At 42.1% G+C, this 20,924-nt stretch overlaps 1 protein-coding gene across 1 annotated transcript in view; it reads right to left on the reverse strand.

Annotated features, from left to right (window-relative positions):
* nudcd1 (NudC domain containing 1) overlaps nt 1-20,924 on the reverse strand; it is a 66,303-nt gene that overhangs the window by 26,308 nt on the left and 19,071 nt on the right. The window contains exons 5-6 of the mRNA XM_041867220.2: nt 17,176-17,367; nt 7,820-8,027 (exon numbers count right to left, since the gene is read on the reverse strand). Coding sequence (XP_041723154.1) covers nt 7,820-8,027; nt 17,176-17,367 — 400 coding nt within the window. The remainder of the gene's footprint in view (nt 1-7,819; nt 8,028-17,175; nt 17,368-20,924) is intronic.

Below are 20,924 nucleotides of genomic sequence, written 5' to 3' on the forward strand. Positions count from 1 at the left end.
CATAGCAAAGGGGGTGAATACGTATGCGCGCACCACTTTTCCGTTATTTATTTTTTAGAATTTTTTGAAACAAGTTATTTATTTCATTTCACTTAACCAAATTTGACTATTTTGTGTATGTCCATTACATGAAATCCAAATAAAAATTTAAATTACAGGTTGAAATGCAACACAATAGGAAAATCGCCAAGGGGGACGAATACTTTTGCAAGACACTGTACAAAGTCATTGAACACTGGCCAATTTAATAAATGTTTACATACTGTTTTACCCACTTCATATGGATTCGGAAAGTATTCAGACCTCTTCACTTTTTCCACATTTTGATACGTTACAGCCTTATTCTAAAATGGATAAAATAAAATCCTCAACAATCTACACACAATACCCCATAATGAAAAAGGAAAAACTGTTTTTTAGAAATGTTCGCAAATGTATTAAAAATAAAAACCTGAAATACCTTATTTACATAAGTATTCAGACCCTTTGCTATGAGACTCGAAATTGAGCTCAGGTGCATCCTGTTTCCACTGATCATCCTTGAGATGTTTCTACAACTTGATTGGTGTCCACCTATGGTAACTTCAATTGATTGGACATGATTTGGAAAGGCACATACCTGTCTATATAAGGTCCCACAGTTGACAGTGCATGTCAAAAACCAAGCCATGAGGTCGAAGGAATTGTCCGTAGAGCTCCAAGACAGGATTGTGTCGAGGCACAGATCTGGGGAAGGGTATCAAAACATTTCTGCAGCATTGAAAGGCCCCCAAGAACATAGTGGCCTCAATCATTCTTAAATGGAAGAAGCTTGGAACCATCAAGACTCTTCCTACAGCTGGCCGCCCGGCCAAATTAAACAATTGGGGGAGAAGGGCCTTGGTCAGGGAGATGACCAAGAACAAGATGGTCCAGAGTTCCTCTGTGGAGATGGGAGAACCTTCCAGAAGGACAACCATCTCTGCAGTACTCCACCAATCAGACCTTTATGGTAGAATGGCCAGACGGAAGTCACTCCTCAGTAAAAAGGCAAATGACAGCCCGTTTGGAGTTTGCCAAAAGGCACCTAAAGGACTCTCAGACCATGAGAAACAACATTCTCTGGTCTGATGAAACTAAGATTGAACCCTTTGGCCTGAATGCCAAGGGTCATGTCTGGAGGAAACCTTGCACCATACCTACGATGAAGCATGGTGGTGGCAGGGATGTTTTTCAGCGACAGGGACTGGGAGACTAGTCAGGATCGAGGCAAAGATGAACGGAGCAAAGTACAGAGTGATCCTTGATGAAAACCTCAGGACGCTCAGGACCTCAGACTGGGGCGAAAGTTCATCTTCCAACAGGACAACGACCCAAAGCACACAGCCAAGACAACGCAGGAGTGGCTTCGGGACAAGTCTCTGAATGTCCTTGAGTGGCCCAGCCAGAGCCTGGACTTGAACCCAATCGAACATCTCTGGAGAGACCTGAAAATAGCTGTGCAGCAATGCTCCCCATCCAACCTGACAGAGCTTGAGAGGATCTGCAGAGAAGAATAGGATAAACTCCCCAAATACAGGTGTGCCAAGCTTGTAGAGTCATACCCAAGAAGACTCAAGGCTGTAATCGCTGCCAAAGGTGCTTCAACAAAGTACTGAGTAAAGGGTCTGAATACTTATGTAAATGTAACAGTTCAGTTTCTTATTTTTAATACATTAGCAAACATTTCTAAAAAACTATTTAATCAATTTTAGAATAAGGATGTAACCTAACAAAATGTGGAAAAAGTCAAGTAGTCTGAATAATTTCCAAAGGATCACCATTCATGTAAATATATATTTTTTAAAATCAATATGTTTAGATTTTTTTTTACATTATTTCTCAAGATGTAAAAATGCTTTTGGTGTAAACTTAAACGACTAAAACCAGATATAAAGTTTGTAGAAAAGATAAATGGCCCTATATTCTATTCATAATATCATCTTTGAGAACTAACAATCACCTAAATAAAATCTAGACAGCCAGGGAAACTGAAAATTCCCAAAGACAATAATTTGGCAGTATTGACTTTGTTATTATGTTTGAGGAAAATAACCATGGCAAACTGCATAAACTTTAAGGAATTTAAAACGGCAACATTTTCTCTCAGCTCCATGGCAGAATTTGTAGTATCGCAGGAAATTACACGGAAAAAAAATATAAACGCAACATGTTTGTATTTATTAAGGAACCCCATTAGCTGCTGCCAAGGCAGGAGCTACTCTTCCTGGGGTCCAGAAACATTAAGGCAGTTATATAGAATTTAAATGGCATTACATTTCATAACACTTTATAACACTTTCAGGCCACTACGCCATTATCACATATTTACAATACAACATCCATGTGTATGTGTGTGTAGACTACGTGTCTTACAGTTGAAGTCGGAAGATTACATACACCTTAGCCAAATACATTTAAACTCAGTTTTTCACAATTCCTGACATTTATCCTTGTAAAAATGCCCTGTCTTAGGTCAGTTAGGATCACCACTTTATTTTAAGAATGTGAAATGACAGAATAATAGTAGAGAGAATGATTTATTTCAGCTTTTATTTCTTTCATCACATTCCCAGTGGGTCAGAAGTTTCCATACACTCAATTAGTATTTGGTAGCATTGCCTTTAAATTGTTTAACTTGGGTCAAACATTTCGGGTAGCCTTCCACAAGCTTCCCACAATAAGTTGGGTGAATTTTGGCCCATTCCTCCTGACAGAACTGGTGTAACTGAGTCAGGTTTGTAAGCCTCCTTGCTCGCACATGCTTTTTCAGTTCTGCCCACACATTTTCTATAGGATTGAGGTCAGGGCTTTGTGATATCCACTCCAATACCTTGACTTTGTTGTCCTTAAGCCATTTTGCAAGTATGCTTGGGGTCATTTCCCATTTGGAAGACCCATTTGCGACCAAGCTTTAACATCCTGACTCATGTCTTGAGATGTTGCATCAAAATATCCACATAGTTTTCCTTCCTCATGATGCCATCTATTTTGTGAAGTGCACCAGTCCCTCCTGCAGCAAAGCACTCCCACAGCATGATGCTGCCACCCCCGTGCTTCACGGTTGGGATGGTGTTCTTCGGCTTGCAAGCCTTCCCCTTTTTCCTCCAAACATAACGATGGTCATTATGGCCAAACAGTTCTATTTTTGTTTCATCAGACCAGAGGACATTTCTCCAAAAAGTACGATCTTTGTCCCCAGTTGCAAACCGTAGTCTGGCTTTTTTATGGCGGTTTTGGAGCAGTGGCTTCTTCCTTGCGGAGCGGCCTTTCAGGTTATGTCGATATAGGACTTGTTTTACTGTGGATAAAGATACTTTTGTACCTGTTTCCTCCAACATCTTCACAAGGTCCTTTACTGTTGTTCTGGGATTGATTTGCACTTTCCGCACCAAAGTACGTTAATCTCTAGGAGACAGAACGCGTCTCCTTCCTGAGCGGTATGACGGCTGTGTGGTCCCATGGTGTTTATACTTGTGTACTATTGTTTGTACAGATGAAGCATGGTGGTGGCAGCATCATGCTGTGGGGATGTATTTCAGCGGCAGCGACTGGGAGACTAGTCAGGATCGAGGGAAAGATGAACAGAGCAAAGTACAGAGAAATCCTTGATGAAAACCTGCTCCAGAGCGCTCAGGACCTCAGACTGGGGCCAAGGTTCACCTTCCAATAGGACAATGACCCTAAGCCCACAGCCAAGACAACGCAGGAGTGGCTTCGGGATAAGTCTCTGAATGTCCTTGAGCGGCCCAGCCAGAGACCGGACTTGAACCCAATCGAACATCTCTGGAGACACCTGAAAATAGCTGTGCAGCAACACTCCCCATCCAACCTGACAGAGCTTGAGAGGATCTGCAGAGAAGAATGGGAGAAACTCTTTAAATACAGGTATGCCAAGCTTGTAGAGTCATACCCAAGAAGACTCAAGGCTGTAATCGATGCCAAAGGTGCTTCAACAAAGTACTGAGTAAAGGGTCTGAATACTTTTCAGACCCTTTCAGTTAATTTCAGTTTTATACATTTTTTATTAGCAAACATTTCTAAAAACCAGTTTTTGCTTTGTCATTATGGGGTATTGTGTGTAGATTGATGAGGGGAAAAATGATTTAATAAATTTTTGAATAAGGCTGTAACCTAACAAAATGTGGAAAAAGTCAAAGGGTCTGAATACTTCCAAATGAGTGTTCTTCCTATTTCCACTCAGTGCAACAACAAGCACTGCAGCAGTAATAAATGAGCTTGTGTATCTATAGGCTTGTGTTGTTATTATTAGCGGCTTGGGTCTTTTTTAATATCGAGGAATATTTCACTTTCTCTGTTCATAGGAGTAACATCATGAATTTGTGCATGAGGCAGAAATAATGCGGTGCGACTCCAGTTTCGCCATCAGCTGGAAGACGTGTCCCTTTTTGGTCAGTGTCAGTGGAGGAAAGGGGGAGCAGAGGGATTTTGAGAAGTGGATCCGCAGGGTGCTGCTCTCTCTCACCATCAGATGCTGGCACCATCAGCCCAGTAAAATAAAAAGCTAATGATTTAAATGTATGCTGACTCAGCTGTGCTTCGCAAGTAATACAATAATGGATCTATTCCCGGTGTGATCATATAGCCTAACTCGAATTTTCAAATACCACATTTTTTTTATTGCCCGCACAACAATGCACGGGCAGGGCAATTTTGCTGTAGGCAGAACGCATCAGAGTAGGATTCTATTGCATTGACACGCACTACTCCGCCACTACTTTACACAGACCGGTGCGGCATACACAATCAGAGCTGCAGTAGGGTTATATACAAATAGAACACTGTCATATATGGATCTGTGCCATTTACTTTGAACTGGACTGTGTTTACAGCATGAACGGTCGTGAGGAGAAGCGCTTGTGTTGAGATCAGACAAAGAGCTGCATGTGCACATTTTGTTCATATCCTTTGCTAGTTAGTGAGTTATTAGCCCAGTTATAGATAATTTGTAGTCAGCAATAGGGGAGTGACTGCTTCCTACAAGAGCACAAAACGTATACATTTCTAGACATCTTTGAAAAGTGAGTCAGATAAAGAGCTTTTTTTAGTCTTAAAAGGGCAGTGTTATATTTTGAGACAGGCTTGAATAAGCTAAGTAGCCAATAGGCAGAGGGTAGCATAATTTGTCTGAGTCTCTGTAATAATGGTATGGGAATAATAATGCATTTTATTTTGTAAAGTGGTTTCCTGCATCAAACAATACAACAACATTTTCAGTCACCTCCTTGTCTGAAGGACAAATGGATAAACAGGTTAATGTCAAGCCCTGCATGTTTGTTTTCAAAAGTCTCATGGAATGTAGGCCTACATTGAACACCACACATTGGCTGCTACTGTAGGCTGAATGATAGCGGTTCTATTTCCATGTTAAAATGTTATGGGATGCATTTTCTCAATTTTTTTATGATAGGCCACTCTGGTAGACCTACATTATGATCATATAGCCACAGCAGCCTACATGGCCACAGTTAAAACTGTAACTTAAAGCGGGTACAGACTCAGTGTTCACAGTAAACGCGCACTGGAAGTTGCACAGAATTTTCACAACGTTCAAGTTTGCTCAGTGCCGAAATTATTTTGAGGGAACATTGGTTATACAGTGGGGAGAACAAGTATTTGATACACTGCCGATTTTGCAGGTTTTCCTACTTACAAAGCATGTAGAGGTCTGTAATTTTTATCATAAGTACACTTCAACTATGAGAGATGGAATCCAAAACAAAAATACAGAAAATCACATTGTATGATTTTTAAGTAATTAATTTGCATTTTATTGCATGACATAAGTATTTGATACATCAGAAAAGCAGAACTTAATATTTGGTACAGAAACCTTTGTTTGCAATTACAGAGATCATACGTTTCCTGTAGGTCTTGACCAGGTTTGCACACACTGCAGCAGGGATTTTGGCCCACTCCTCCATACAGACCTTCTCCAGATGCTTCAGGTTTCGGGGCTGTCGCTGGGCAATACGGACTTTCAGCTCCCTCCAAAGATGTTCTATTGGGTTCAGGTCTGGAGACTAGCTAGGCCACTCCAGGACCTTGAGATGCTTCTTACGGAGCCACTCCTTAGTTGCCCTGGCTGTGTGTTTCAGGTCGTTGTCATGCTGGAAGAACCAGCCACGACCCATCTTCAATGCTCTTACTGAGGGAAGGAGGTTGTTGGCCAAGATCTCGCGATACATGGCCCCATCCCCTCAATACGGTGCAGTCGTCCTGTCCCCTTTGCAGAAAAGCATCCCCAAAGAATGATGTTTCCACCTCCATGCTTCACGGTTGGGATGGTGTTCTTGGGGTTGTAATCATCCTTCTTCTTCCTCCAAACACGGCGAGTGGAGTTTAGACCAAAAAGCTCTATTTTTGTCTCATCAGACCACATTACCTTCTCCCATTCCTCCTCTGGATCATCCAGATGGTCATTGGCAAACTTCAGACGGGCCTGGACATGCGCTGGCTTGAGCAGGGGGACCTTGCTTGCGCTGCAGGATTTTAATCCATGACGGCGTAGTGTGTTACTAATGGTTTTCTGTAGCCCATCCCAGCCTTGTGCAGGTCTACAATTTTATCCCCGATGTCCTTACACAGCACTCTGGTCTTGGCCATTGTGGAGAGGTTGGAGTCTGTTTGATTGAGTGTGTCTTTTATACAGGTAACGAGTTCAAACAGGTGCAGTTAATACAGGTAATGAGTGGAGAACAGGAGGGCTTCTTAAAGAAAAACTAACAGGTCTGTGAGAGACGGAATTCTTACTGGTTGGTAGGTGATCAAATACTTATGTCATGCAATAGAATGCAAATTAATTACTTAAAAATCATACAATGTGATTTTCTGGATTTTTGTTTTAGATTCCGTCTCTCACAGTTGAAGTGTACCTATGATAAAAATTACAGACCTCTACATGCTTTGTAAGTAGGAAAACCTGCAAAATCGGCAGTGTATCAAATACTTGTTCTCCCCACTGTACATAGCCTACTTATCAACGTTGATTAGTCTTTAAATTAAGAAAAGATTCCATATCAAATTATACCATGCCAGGTTGGAGAAGATTGGCGGATTGTCCATTTGACACAACATTAGCCCATTATAGGCCTCAGAGCTAGAACAACTTTGTATATTCAGACACATCCAACCTTTAAAAGACGACCGATATAAACCTCCACTCTGCTCACCCAAAGTCATGTTTATTACAGCTGTTTTAATAGAACATGGCACCGTTGTTCTCCCCACTGTATGTACATACCTACCTCAACTACCTTGTACCCCTGCACATTGACATGGTACTGGTACCCCGTGTACACAGACAAGTTATCATTACTCATTGTGTATTTATTATTACTTTTATTATTATGTGTTATTACTTTTCTATTATTGCTCTATTTTCATATTCTCTGCATTGTTGGGAAGAGCCCGTAAGTAAGCATTTCACTGTTAGTCTACACTGGTTGTTTAGGTAGCCTGTGACGAATAAAATAAAATTTTATTTGAATCCCAAAAAGCCAAGTCCACGGTGTCTAACAAATAGGGGGGGGGGGAAATAACTCATGAGTCATAATATAGTTTATTGTTTGTTTGTAAATAGTGGCAACGCTCTGATATTGTCAAAAAGGTGAATTCACCATGAAAGGAAATCTGACTCATGACTCTGGGCTGAGTAAAAGCAGATGTGTGCCTGCATCCGAAATTGCACCCTATTCCCTAAGTAGTGCACTACTTTCAACCAGGTCTCTGGGCATCAGTATCTCTGAACCTTTCAGGGCGGGCTGGCCAGGCCACTAACCTTTTCTCGTCTTTGATGATCCAGGCACTGGCTTCGGGGTCCACAGGGGCGTGCAGCTGACCCTCCAGCAGGGGGGCAAAACCCTGCACACCCACACTCACACTTTCCATGGAGAGCTTGAAGAGCACGTCGTCTTTGGTGATGCCTTCAGGCATACGCACAGATACTGTTATATCCTCTATTGTCTGCTGCCAGAAGTAGATGGGATCTGAATGGCATGCGGGAGATATAAAAATAAAATGTATGTCAATGTTGAGGACATTCAGATTTCTATAGATTCTTATATATAAATAAAACATGTAATACAAAAGCATGAACTGTATCAAATTACTATAAAAACATTAATATGAGTTTAAGTCTGAAGATGGAAATGAGGATCCTAAAACTATGATAATGATGGTCATGTTCCAGTTTGAGGGGGGAGGGGGATTCTCCCATGAGCTCTGAGGCTCTTACCACATAATCTAATAGCCTAATGGGCGACCGTCCGCACCACACCAAACTAGCGTGAGACAACACACGTGAGAGCAAAAATTACAAGATTATGTTGTAATACTGTTATTGCATCAAATGGTTGTTTTCTGCAATAGACTAGGGTTCTTAGAACTCTCATGTGTCTGTTAACACTGATAGTAGATTTATGATGGTTTGGTGATAAAACCTACAGCATGCATTCCATAGAATGAATTGGTGTTTGTGTATAATGACGTACCAGGGAGAGATGGCTCGGGCAGTAAAAACCCAACAGCAGTGGTGTAAAAAGTACTCAATTGTCATACTTGAGTAAAAGTAAAGATACCTTAATAGAAAATTACTCAGTAAAAGTGAAAGTCACCAAGTTCGAGTTCAAACAGGTGCAGTTAATACAGGTAATGAGTGGAGAACAGGAGGGCTTCTTAAAGAAAAACTAACAGTCAAATGTACTTAAGTATCAAAAGTAAAATTAAGAAACGTAAGAGCCGTAAATCCAAAAAGCAAAACAGCCAGACCTTTTATTTGGTTTGAGTTTTTCTGAAAGGTAATAGTCTTACGGATACAAAAAGAATGTGGATCCTCAAATAGGCAACACTTCAAAATACATCTCTTACAGACAAAACAGAATTATGCCTTAATAATGAAGGAATATAGCCAGGAAACGTAAGCACTTAAATTAACAAAACGCATAAGGCATCCGTGTCCTGGGATTGCTAGCGTTAAGCTGTCATTACTTGAAGTTGAAGAATTTACAGTTCAGTAAAAGCTGGTTTTCAAAGTTTCTGGAATCCAGCCTTGCTCTCCTGGGGCTGAAAACAAGTCCTGCAATGCTGAACAGCCTTTCACATGCAGCTGATGCAGGTAAGGGTGTGTTTAGCCTCAGAGACAGCTTACAGACTGCCGGGAAGGACTTGAGCAACTCCATATGATCAGCTGAACAGGCCAGGTATCCGTCCAGCTTTTTGGAGCTTTCTTGTGCTCGAGTTTGTCTTCATGGCAGAGAAGAAGTCCTCCTCATCTGATGAACTGGTGCCATCACCTAGCTGCAGCAAGAGTTCCAGGTGGTCCTTGATGTAGTCCACTCCTGAAATACTAGGAAGATAACAATAGAAATCATGCCGTTATGAGCCTACATTAATCCATCCCCCATCTATATAAACCAAGCAACAGGGCTAAGTAGGCTACCCATTAGACTGAACCACAAAGGCAGGATTGTAGTTTAAATGGGTGGTTCTCAAATCTATGAAGTGTCAAAATGTACACTATACACAGTTGTTTATGAATAATAAAATACTGTTAATTAACACTGCAACAGATTTAGACAACATTCAAGACCTTAAATTATGACAAAATAATACATAATCCTTACTTACATTGGAACCTCGAAGTCTGTGCAGAGAACTCTGATGGCCGCTTCTCCTTTGTCTTTGACAATCCTCAGGAGTCTTTCTATAGCCATGAACCAGGAGTTCCAACTTGTAGCATCTTCAACCGTTTTGGCTGCAAGTGTGGATCTTCTGCATTTGTTCCAAAGTGATTGGCAAATGTTGAACGGGACACTTATTTGTAAGCCTCACTGGATGTTGCCTTCAGGGCATCGACTGTAGATACCAAGTCAAATCAAATCAAATTGTATTGTATTGGTCACATGCACCGAATACAACAGGTGCAGACATTACAGTGAAATGCTTACTTACAGGCCTTAACCAACAATGCATTTATTTTTAACAAAAAAAGTAAAAACAACAACAAAAAAAGTGTTGAGAAAAAAGAGCAGAAGTAAAATAAAATAACAGTAGGGAGGCTATATATACAGGTGGGTACCGGTGCAGAGTCAATGTGTGGGGGCACCGGCTAGTTGAGGTAGTTGAAGTAATATGTACATGTGGGTAGAGTTAAAGTGACTATGCATAAATAATTAACAGAGTAGCAGCAGCGTAAAAAGGATGGGGTGGGGGGGCAGTGCAAATAGTCCGGGTAGCCATGATTAGCTGTTCAGGAGTCTTATGGCTTGGGGGTAGAAGCTGTTGAGAAGTCTTTTGGACCTAGACTTGGCACTCCGGTACCGCTTGCCGTGCGGTAGCAGAGAGAACAGTCTATGACTAGGGTGGCTGGAGTCTTTGACAATTTTGAGGGCCTTCCTCTGACACCGCCTGGTATAGAGGTCCTGGATGGCAGGAAGCTTGGCCCCAGTGATGTACTGGGCCGTACGCACTACCCTCTGTAGTGCCTTGCGGTCGGAGGCCAAGCAGTTGCCATACCAGGCGGTGATGCAACCAGTCAGGATGCTCTCGATGGTGCAGCTGTAGAATTTGTTGAGGATCTGAGGACCCATGCCGAATCTTTTCAGTCTCCTGAGGGGGAATAGGCTTTGTCGTGCCCTCTTCACGACTGTCTTGGTGTGTTTGGACCATGATAGTTCGTTGGTGATGTGGACACCAAGGAACTTGAAGCTCTCAACCTGTTCCACTACAGCCCCGTCGATGAGAAAGGGGGCGTGCTCAGTCCTCTTTTTTTTCCTGTAGACCACAATCATCTCCTTTGTCTTGGTCACGTTGAGGGAGAGGTTGTTGTCCTGGCACCACATGGCCAGGTCTCTGACCTCCTCCCTATAGGCTGTCTCATCATTGTCGGTGATCAGGCCTACCACTGTTGTGTCGTCGGCAAACTTAATGATGGTGTTGGAGTCGTGCCTGGCCATGCAGTCATGGGTGAACAGAGAGTACAGGAGGGGACTGAGCACGCACCCCTGAGGGGGCCCCCGTGTTGAGGATCAGTGTGGCAGATGTGTTGTTACCTACCCTTACCACCTGGGGGTGGCCCGTCAGGAAGTCCAGGATCCAGTTGCAGAGGGAGGTGTTTAGTCCCAGGATCCTTAGCTTAGTGATGAGCTTAGAGGGCACTATGGTGTTGAATGCTGAGCTGTAGTCAATGAATAGCATTCTCACGTAGGTGTTCCTCTTGTCCAGGTGGGAAAGGGCAGTGTGGAGTGCAATAGAGATTGCATCATCTGTGGATCTGTTGGGGCGGTATGCAAATTGGAGTGGGTCTAGGGTTTCTGGGATAATGCTGTTGATGTGAGCCATGACCAGCCTTTCAAAGCACTTCATGGCTACAGACGTCAGTGCTACGGGTCGGTAGTCATTTAGGCAGGTTATCTTAGAGTCCTTGGGCACGGGGACTATGGTGGTCTGCTTGAAACATGTTGATATTACAGACTCAGTCAGGGACATGTTGAAAATGTCAGTGAAGACACTTGCCAGTTGGTCAGCACATGCTCGGAGTACACGTCCCTGGTAATCCGTCTGGCCCTGCGGCCTTGTGAATGTTGACCTGCTTAAAAGTCTTACTCACATCGGCTACGGAGAGCGTGATCACATAGTCATCCGGAACAGCTGGTGCTCTCATGCATGCTTCAGTGTTGCTTGCCTCGGGCGAGCATAGAAGTGGTTTAGCCTCGTCTGGTAGGCTTGTGTCACTGGGCAGCTCGCGGCTGTGCTTCCCTTTGTAGTCTGTAATAGTTTTCAAGCCCTGCCACATCCGACGAGCGTCAGAGCCAGTGTAGTACGATTCAATCTTAGTCCTGTATTGACTCTTTGCCTGTTTGATGGCTCGTCGGAGGGCATAGCGGGATTTCTTATAAGCGTCCGGGTTAGAGTCCCGTTCCTTGAAAGCGGCAGCTCTACCCTTTAGCTCAGTGCGGATGTTTCCTGTAATCCATGGCTTCTGGTTGGGGTATGTACGTACGGTCACTGTGGGGACGACATCATCGATGCACTTATTGATGAAGCCAGTGACTGATGTGGTGTACTCCTCAATGCTGTCTGAAGAATCACGGAACATGTTCCAGTTTGTGCTAGCAAAACATTCCTGTAGCTTAGCATCTGCGTCATCTGACCACTTTTTTATTAACCGAGTCACTGGTGCTTCCTGCTTTAGTTTTTGCTTATAAGCAGGAATCAGGAGGATAGAGTTATGGTCAGATTTGCCAAATGGAGGGCGAGGGAGAGCTTTGTATGCGTCTCTGTGTGTGGAGTAAAGGTGGTCTAGAGTTTTTTTTCCTCTGGTTGCACATTTAACATGCTGGTAGAAATTAGGTAGAACGGATTTAAGTTTCCCTGCATTAAAGTCCCCGGCCACTAGGAGCGCTGCATCTGGATGAGCGTTTTCCTGTTAATTTATGGCCTTGTACAACTCATTCAGTGCAATCTTAATGCCAGCATTGGTTTGTGGTGGTAAATAGACAGCTATGAAAAATATAGATGAAAACTCTCTTGGTAAATAGTGTGGTCTACAGCTTATCATAAGATACTCTACCTCAGGCGAGCAAAACCTTGAGACTTCCTTAGTACTTGATTTTCTGCACCAGCTGTTGTTTACAAATATACACAGACCGCCACCCCTTGTCTTACCGGAGTCAGCCGTTCTATCCTGCCGATGTAGCGTATAGCCCGCTAGCTGTATGTTATCCATGTTGTCGTTCAGCCACGACTCGTGAAACATAAGATATTACAGTTTTTAATGTCCCGTTGGTAGGATAACCGTAATCTTAGGTCATCCAATTTGTTATCCAATGATTGAAGATTGGCTAATAGGATTGATGGAAGAGGCAGTTTACTCGCTCGCCGTCGGATCCTTACAAGGCACCCCAATCTACGTCCACGATATCTCCGTCTCTTCCTCACGCGAATGACGGGGATTTGGGCCTTGTCGGGTGTCTGTATGATATCCTTCGCGGCCGCCTCGTTGAAGAAAAAATCTTCGTCCAATACGAGGTGAGTAATCGCTGTCCTGATATCCAGAAGCTCTTTTTGGTTATAAGAGACGATGGCAGAAACATTATGTACAAAATAAATTACAAATAACACGGAAAAACACACATAATAGTACAATTGGTTAGAGGGCTGTAAAACGGCAGCCATCTTCTCCGGCGCTGTCAATGATGTTGAAGTTGAGTAGATGGCAAGCACAGCGCTGGTGCTTTGGCAGCTGGTACTCCAAACCATCATCTTCATTCAGGACCGTTGCCACATCAACCAACTCCACTTCTTCACTCTCCTCTTGTTCCTCTTCACCATCTTCCTGTCCTGGCTGAGCTGCTTCACCACCCACTGCCTCGTTTTTTTCATCTTCTCCAAGAACTTGGAAAGCTTTCAAGAAGTTAGAGCCATTGTCTGTTGTTGTTCTCACAATCTTACCCCGGATTTCAAACTCAGAATGGATGTCATTTAGGGCGCCTGCCAACACATCAAACGGTGTGCGATCCTCTCAACCGTTTACAGGCCAGGGCTGCAAAGCATCTGTTGAGACTGTCAGGGTCTATCCAGTGGGCTGTAACACCAATGAAGCTACGTCTTCTTGCAGACCAGCAGTCGGTGGTGGTGGCGATGTGGTCAACTCCTCTCATGGCCTCAGTCACCTTCTTCATTTCCGTGGAGGCTTCATCAATCCTGGAGCGCAGTGTAGGCCTTGATAAGATCTTTGAGTTAGGCTGCAGATCCTGGACAAACTCTCTGAACGGTTCTTGTTCTACAACAGTGAATGGTTGGAGCACTTGGACCACATACTTCTTTGTCGATGAATTTTTTTGAGACACTGTCTTCAGTAATGTGCTCTGCTTGATGGTGGAGGGAGTCTTAGGGGCATGTTCTCTTCAGTGTGTTTTCCATCAGTTCTCCATACTTCTTAAGATGGTGTACATGCTTTCTCTGAAATAAGAAGAAAAGGAAAAGAGAAAGACAGTTACTTAGCTACATAACTACCATCACCAAATACTTAAGATATAGGATCCTAATTTTAAAGCTATAAACAACATTAGTTAAGTGAGAGTTTGTGACCACCATTTAATATTACAATGAGAAAAAAACTGTTAATTGATCTAGCTGTTAGGTTAACGTTATGTCAATAACTTATGTCTACAGTAATTAGCTAGGTAAGAACAATTTTATCAACTAACATAAGGAATATGGCTAGCTAACACCCGAAAGCTAACATTAGTTAGCTAGCTAGCTTGACCAGGTATTTAAAGAAATTGTCTTTGGCTAGACTAACGTTAGCTGACTAAAATGTGCCCAGATTCGTAAACTACTAGTTGTTAACAAGCTAGCTAGTTAGCTCGTGTCAGTTTAGTTAGATTGCATTAGCTAACAAAGCTTCCGAATCTGGGCACATTTTAGCCAGCTAAAGTAGGTTCCTACTAGCTGGTGAACTATTTAGGTATATAGGATGAGCTAGCATCAACTAACACTGCTTGTTGCATTAGCAAATGTGGGCTAGCTAGTTTAGCTAATGTTAGCTAGCATGCTAAGCTAACGTTATTCTAGCAAGCTAACAGTAGGCTTACCTCAATGTGTTTTTTTAGGTTCGAAGGGGAGTTCTTCAACGTTAGTTTTTCCTGAACTTTTGGTAAACATAACATACGTTTCATCCGGTACGATGAATACTTCATTCCGAGAAAATAAAACATGTCTTTTAGATACAGCCAAGGGTGTTCGTCCTTATCAGGAGGTGGTGGTAGAGCGATGCTGGACATGATTGTGCGAGTGGATAACTGTTTTGCAAGTAACAGAATCCCGGTGGTTGGGTTTGCACTTTAGGACCCTTGGATTTGCCAAAACTGATGATTGGATCAACTCTGCATGTCGTCGCCTGCTGTATTGCAAAACAAGTTCACCCATGAGTGTGCCGACTCGCCGATGTTGCTTGCATCTTTTTTCCAACATGATTTGGTTTTTTTCTTCCAGCTTCAGTTTGATTAAATTTTGTAGCGAGTAACGAAGGTGTCAGGGGAAATGTATCGGAGTAAAAGTATATATATATTTTTTTTTTTAGTGTAGTAAAAGTAAAACTCGACAGAATTATAAATAGTAAAGTACAGATACCCAAAAAAACTACTTAAGTACAGTAACGAAGTATTTCTACTTCGTTACTTTACACAACTGCCCAACAGCACAGTCACTGCTATTCACCCTGATAAAACTCACAGGGTCATTGGCTCATAAGGTTCTCTTTATTCACCTGTTCCTGGCTGGTTCCAACTGACAAACTCAATCCACTGCCAGAGGCAGTCAACATAATTGTCAGGAGGCTGCCAAATTTTATTTCACCAAGAGACAGAGGAACAACCTCAGCGCCAAATAATTATGGGGAGATGGAAAGGAGAGGAGTCCATTGTGGATTGAGTCATCATATACCCACCCACACCATTATCATATTTGCTGGCAAAACCTTATTATAGAATTTGTACCAATTCGCCTGGAGGCGATCTGCAGCATTGACACAAGTTCATTATCTCCCTTTCCTGTTGATCTAGTCAACTCAGGCAAAATCTCGGTCTGGCTGGGCTTTAAGAAAATAATGAGGAGAGCGCTCTCTCTCTCTCCCTCCCTCTTCTTGCTCCTTTTCCCCCTCTCTCACTCCCCCTCTCGCTCTCCTTCTCCCTCTCTCGCTCTCCCTCTCTCTCCTTCTCCCGCTCTCCTTCTCCCTCTCTCCTTGCTCCTAGTACCTGAATACCATGGTCTCTCTCATTTGCATGTATTTTACAGCAAAGACTGAACCAGGGGCCTTATTTATCAACCGTGCATACATTTCTTTAAAAATTCTGGTGTACGTGGAGATTCTAGGATTTGTGTGCGCCACAAATTATTGGGATTTACCAAAATGTCACACTGTTCACCTTTTATGGTAACAAAAACGCCCTCATTTGCAACATGATTTGGAAAAGTTGGAACTGGGACATTTCCATTTCTAAAGGAAATTGGAATAGCAACTTTAATCACATTTCTGTAGAGGTGTGGGAAGAATGTTTTAAACTACAAAAAGTCACTACACAAATTATAGCGACTGCCAAACACTGGCCGCACATTCTGCATGATTGATTGTCTATTCAAACAATTTAAAACAAAATGCTACAGCCCACACTACGCAAAATCTAAATTGTTGTTCAATATTTTGTTTGTCAATAGATGATTGTGTTTCTATCTCCTTTCTTGGTATAGGCTCAGAGATTAAGTAGGCTATTATGGCGCCATCCTATCTCACAGCAATACTGCAGCCTATCCATATATACTGTCTAGGCTACCGGTCTATTACTTTCGAGCATGCTTGGCTATTGAATGAGCGATGGATAAATGATAGCCTAATATCAGTTGTGGAGGGGGAATAAACCAGTCATGTCAGAAAATATGATTATGATTTAGGCCCATATAATAAAACTCAAAGAAACATATTAGGCTACATGCTACTATGCAATCTCCTTACCAACGGCAAATGCATCTGGTTTATCATTAGCATATGTTTTTATTAGCCTACCATTAGGCCTATTATAATTCCCGAGCAGCAAAAACCTAAATTTCCCCCAAAATAACGATATTTGCTTACAATACAATTCTTCAACTACTAGAAGTTGTGGTCAGAGATTTGCGTGGAGATACACGCAATTTCCCGCCAAGTTCAAAATTGATAAATACCAACCTTGGAGGGAAAACTGGCACACGCAAGATTTAGAATATTTTTTGTGAGCACGCACCTTTGATAAATGAGGCCCCTGGTCCATGAATCATGATTTCAAACACCAAAGGGCCACAAAACTCAAGACACTGGGATGACAATGTATTTAGAATACAAAAAATCACTGAATTTAGTCTAATGTTGTCTGTCACCTATTTCATGATGTTATTTCCCTGGCAACCGATGCTTATCATATACGCACGCACGCACGTCCAATCTCAAATACAAATTGTGATCAATCGCAAACCCTGTTACAGCACCTTTTGATGTTCTATCCAATCCTGAGCAGTTGAAAAAATTGCAAACTTAAACAGTTTCTTCATTTGTTATATTTTCTATGCAGCTTTGACCTATGACCTGTAGCATTGACCTACCAGCACTCGACTCCACCTCCATGGCCTCTGCCGCAGGCTGCTCCAGCAGTGCCCCGTCCACGTGTGTGAAAACAAAGGGTTTCTCCGAGGCCACCATTAGCCCTTTCCCATGGGGCTCCACCGCTGCATAGTGGGGCACTGACTTCCCCCTCAGCTCCCTCCTCTTCCTTACCTTGTACTTCTTCTCCTGACCTGAAAATGGCCGATACAGCACACACAGAATACATGTTCAAGCATTATTAGAGTGATTTGATTGCAATTTACAGGTTTAATTCTCCTACCTGGCAATTTGGCACATATCAGACTCAAAATAAAAATATATTCTCTCTGCAACTTCTCGAGTCTGGCCCGAGTCACATGACTTGGGCTCGAGTCTGGCCTGAGTCACATGACTTGGGCTCGAGTCTGGCCCGAGTCACACATTTGATGACTTGAGACTTGACTTAATAGAAAAGAAAATAACTTGAGACCTGATTTCTTCAAGACTCAGGACTCGTCTTTGACTTGAGACTGATGACAAATTTGGCCAGGTTTTGTAACATTTTGTCAATCATTTTGTGGCACAGAATCTCTGTGGATTACTCTCCATGCATCCAAAGACAGTAGCCGCAGCATCGTACTTGCAAAAAAAACGTGCAACCGATTGGCTAGTGAAATGACCAGCAAACTGTCAATCAACACAGATCGTGTGAGCTAGTGAATAGATTGCTGCAAACGGCTAATTGTATGGAGAGGGGATTTCCATAAATATATATGCAGCTCCAAACTTTTTGGGTGAACAACAAATATTAACTGTTTACTTTGCAAACTCAGCAGCAATGAGGCATGAAGTAACAATTACCAGCATAGGCCTACTTGTCTTTTGGTATGTCAAATTTGCTTGAAAAAGCTTGCATTTGGAATTTGTTGTTAAAAATTAATTATTACATAATCAAAATAGGTTGTAGACAAAATAATGTAAAGGGCAATCTGATAGCCTCAATATATAGACAAAGATTTGTAGTTGAAAAAGTTATTGCATGTATAGATTTTTTTTTTTTACTTGACATGAGACTTGACTTGAAAAGACTTGTGACTTGACTCAACTCTTATGCAATTTCACTATTGCATTACACTTTGTTACTGGTTTTTCCTTTTATTTCCATTTTCCTTTATTTTTCTATTTGTTTTTGATGTGTCCATTTTGTTTAAATGTATGTTACTGTTGTCTTAGGCCTATAAGGCCCTATGTAAAAAGGGGAGGTCACAATTCTGTTTGTACACTTGTTTACATGGATATGCTTCTTAATAAAAACGTATTTTAAACAAGCCATTACACTTCGTCATTATGGCATTTTATTATTATTATTATTCAGGTTATTACTTATGAATAAATAAATATAAATAAATATGAATCTACAAATGAAGAAATGGATCTGTTGCTTTTTCGTATTGACACAACATTAACGCATGACAAGATTATTATTAATATTATTAAATAAAATGTATATGCCTACTTTGTCCATGTTCTTCAAAGAGAGGACGCCGTAATGAGATTAATAATGTATCCTAAGCAAGTGAAAATAGGACTTTTACAAGATTAAATCATGACGTTTGATTCTTATTAAAGAGATGGATTCCAAACAGGCTACTTTAGGAAATGTTCTTAATGGACATATAGGCCTATCGAGAGAATCAGCAAACTCTCACACGCACAACACCGTAAAAGGACCCGTCAATCAAAGCCACAAGCGTATGTCAGAAACAAGAGTAAATATTTATCCTTTCGTTAAAACGTATTAAAAAAACCTAGGCCTACCTTAGGCTTTCCGAAAGTAAGCTATAGTCTAACATAATGAATTGACAAGCAAAGTATGAAGGGGAGAAAGATAGCTATGCGATAGTATGAAGATGAAATTGACAATCATTCAAATATATACAAATACAGTGGGGAGAACAAGTATTTGATACACTGCCGATTTTGCAGGTTTTCCTACTTCAAAGCATGTAGAGGTCTGTACTTTTTATCATAGGTACACTTCAACTGTGAGAGACGGAATCTAAAACAAAAATCCAGAAAATCACATTGTATGATTTTTAAGTAATTCATTTGCATTTTATTGCATGACATAAGTATTTGATACATCAGAAAAGCAGAACTTAATATTTGGTACAGAAACCTTTGTTTGCAATTACAGAGATCATACATTTCCTGTAGGTCTTGACCAGGTTTGCACACACTGCAGCAGGGATTTTGGCCCACTCCTCCATACAGACCTTCTCCAGATCCTTCAGGTTTCGGGGTTGTTGCTGGGCAATACGGACTTTCAGCTCCCTCCGAAGATTTTCTATTGGGTTTAGGTCAGGAGACTGGCTAGGCCACTCCAGGACCTTGAGATGCTTCTTACGGAGCCACTCCTTAGTTGCCCTGGCTGTGTGTTTCGGGTCGTTGTCATGCTGGAAGACCCAGCCACAACCCATCTTCAATGCTCTTACTGAGGGAAGGAGGTTGTTGGCCAAGATCTTGCGATACATGGCCCCATCCATCCTCCCCTCAATACGGTGCAGTCGTCCTGTCCCCTTTGCAGAAAAGCATCCCCAAAGAATGATGTTTCCACCTCCATGCTTCACGGTTGGGATGGTGTTCTTGGGGTTGTACTCATCCTTCTTCTTCCTCCAAACACGGCGAGTGGAGTTTAGACCAAAAAGCTCTATTTTTGTCTCATCAGACCACATGACCTTCTCCCATCCCTCCTCTGGATAATCCAGATGGTCATTGGCAAACTTCAGACGGGCCTGGACATGCGCTGGCTTGAGCAGGGGGACCTTGGGTGCGCTGCAGGATTTTAATCCATGACGGCGTAGTGTGTTACTAATGGTTTTCTTTGAGACTGTGGTCCCAGCTCTCTTCAGGTCATTGACCAGGTCCTGCCGTGTAGTTCTGGGCTGATCCCTCACCTTCCTCATGATCATTGATGCCCCACGAGGTGAGATCTTGCATGGAGCCCCAGACCGAGGGTGATTGACCGTCATCTTGAACTTCTTCCATTTTCTTCCAGTTGTTGCCTTCTCACCAAGCTGCTTGCCTATTGTCCTGTAGCCCATCCCAGCCTTGTGCAGGTCTACAATTTTATCCCTGATGTCCTTACACAGCTCTCTGGTCTTAGCCATTGTGGAGAGGTTGGAGTCTGTTTGATTGAGTGTGTGGACAGGTGTCTTTTATACAGGTAACGAGTTCAAACAGGTGCAGTTAATACAGGTAATGAGTGGAGAACAGGAGGGCTTCTTAAAGAAAAACTAACAGGTCTGTGAGAGCCGGAATTCTTACTGGTTGGTAGGTGATCAAATACTTATGTCATGCAATAAAATGCAAATTAATTACTTAAAAATCATACAATGTGATTTTCTGGATTTTTGTTTTAGATTCCGTCTCTCACAGTTGAAGTGTACCTATGATAAAAATTACAGACCTCTACATGCTTTGTAAGTAGGAAAACCTGCAAAATCGGCAGTGTATCAAATACTTGTTCTCCCCACTGTACATAGCCTACTTATCAACGTTGATTAGTCTTTAAATTAAGAAAAGATTCCATATCAAATTATACCATGCCAGGTTGGAGAAGATTGGCGGATTGTCCATTTGACACAACATTAGCCCATTATAGGCCTCAGAGCTAGAACAACTTTGTATATTCAGACACATCCAACCTTTAAAAGACGACCGATATAAACCTCCACTCTGCTCACCCAAAGTCATGTTTATTACAGCT

This window comes from Coregonus clupeaformis, chromosome 38 (genome assembly GCF_020615455.1).
Source record: "Coregonus clupeaformis isolate EN_2021a chromosome 38, ASM2061545v1, whole genome shotgun sequence".
NCBI lineage: Eukaryota > Metazoa > Chordata > Actinopteri > Salmoniformes > Salmonidae > Coregonus > Coregonus clupeaformis.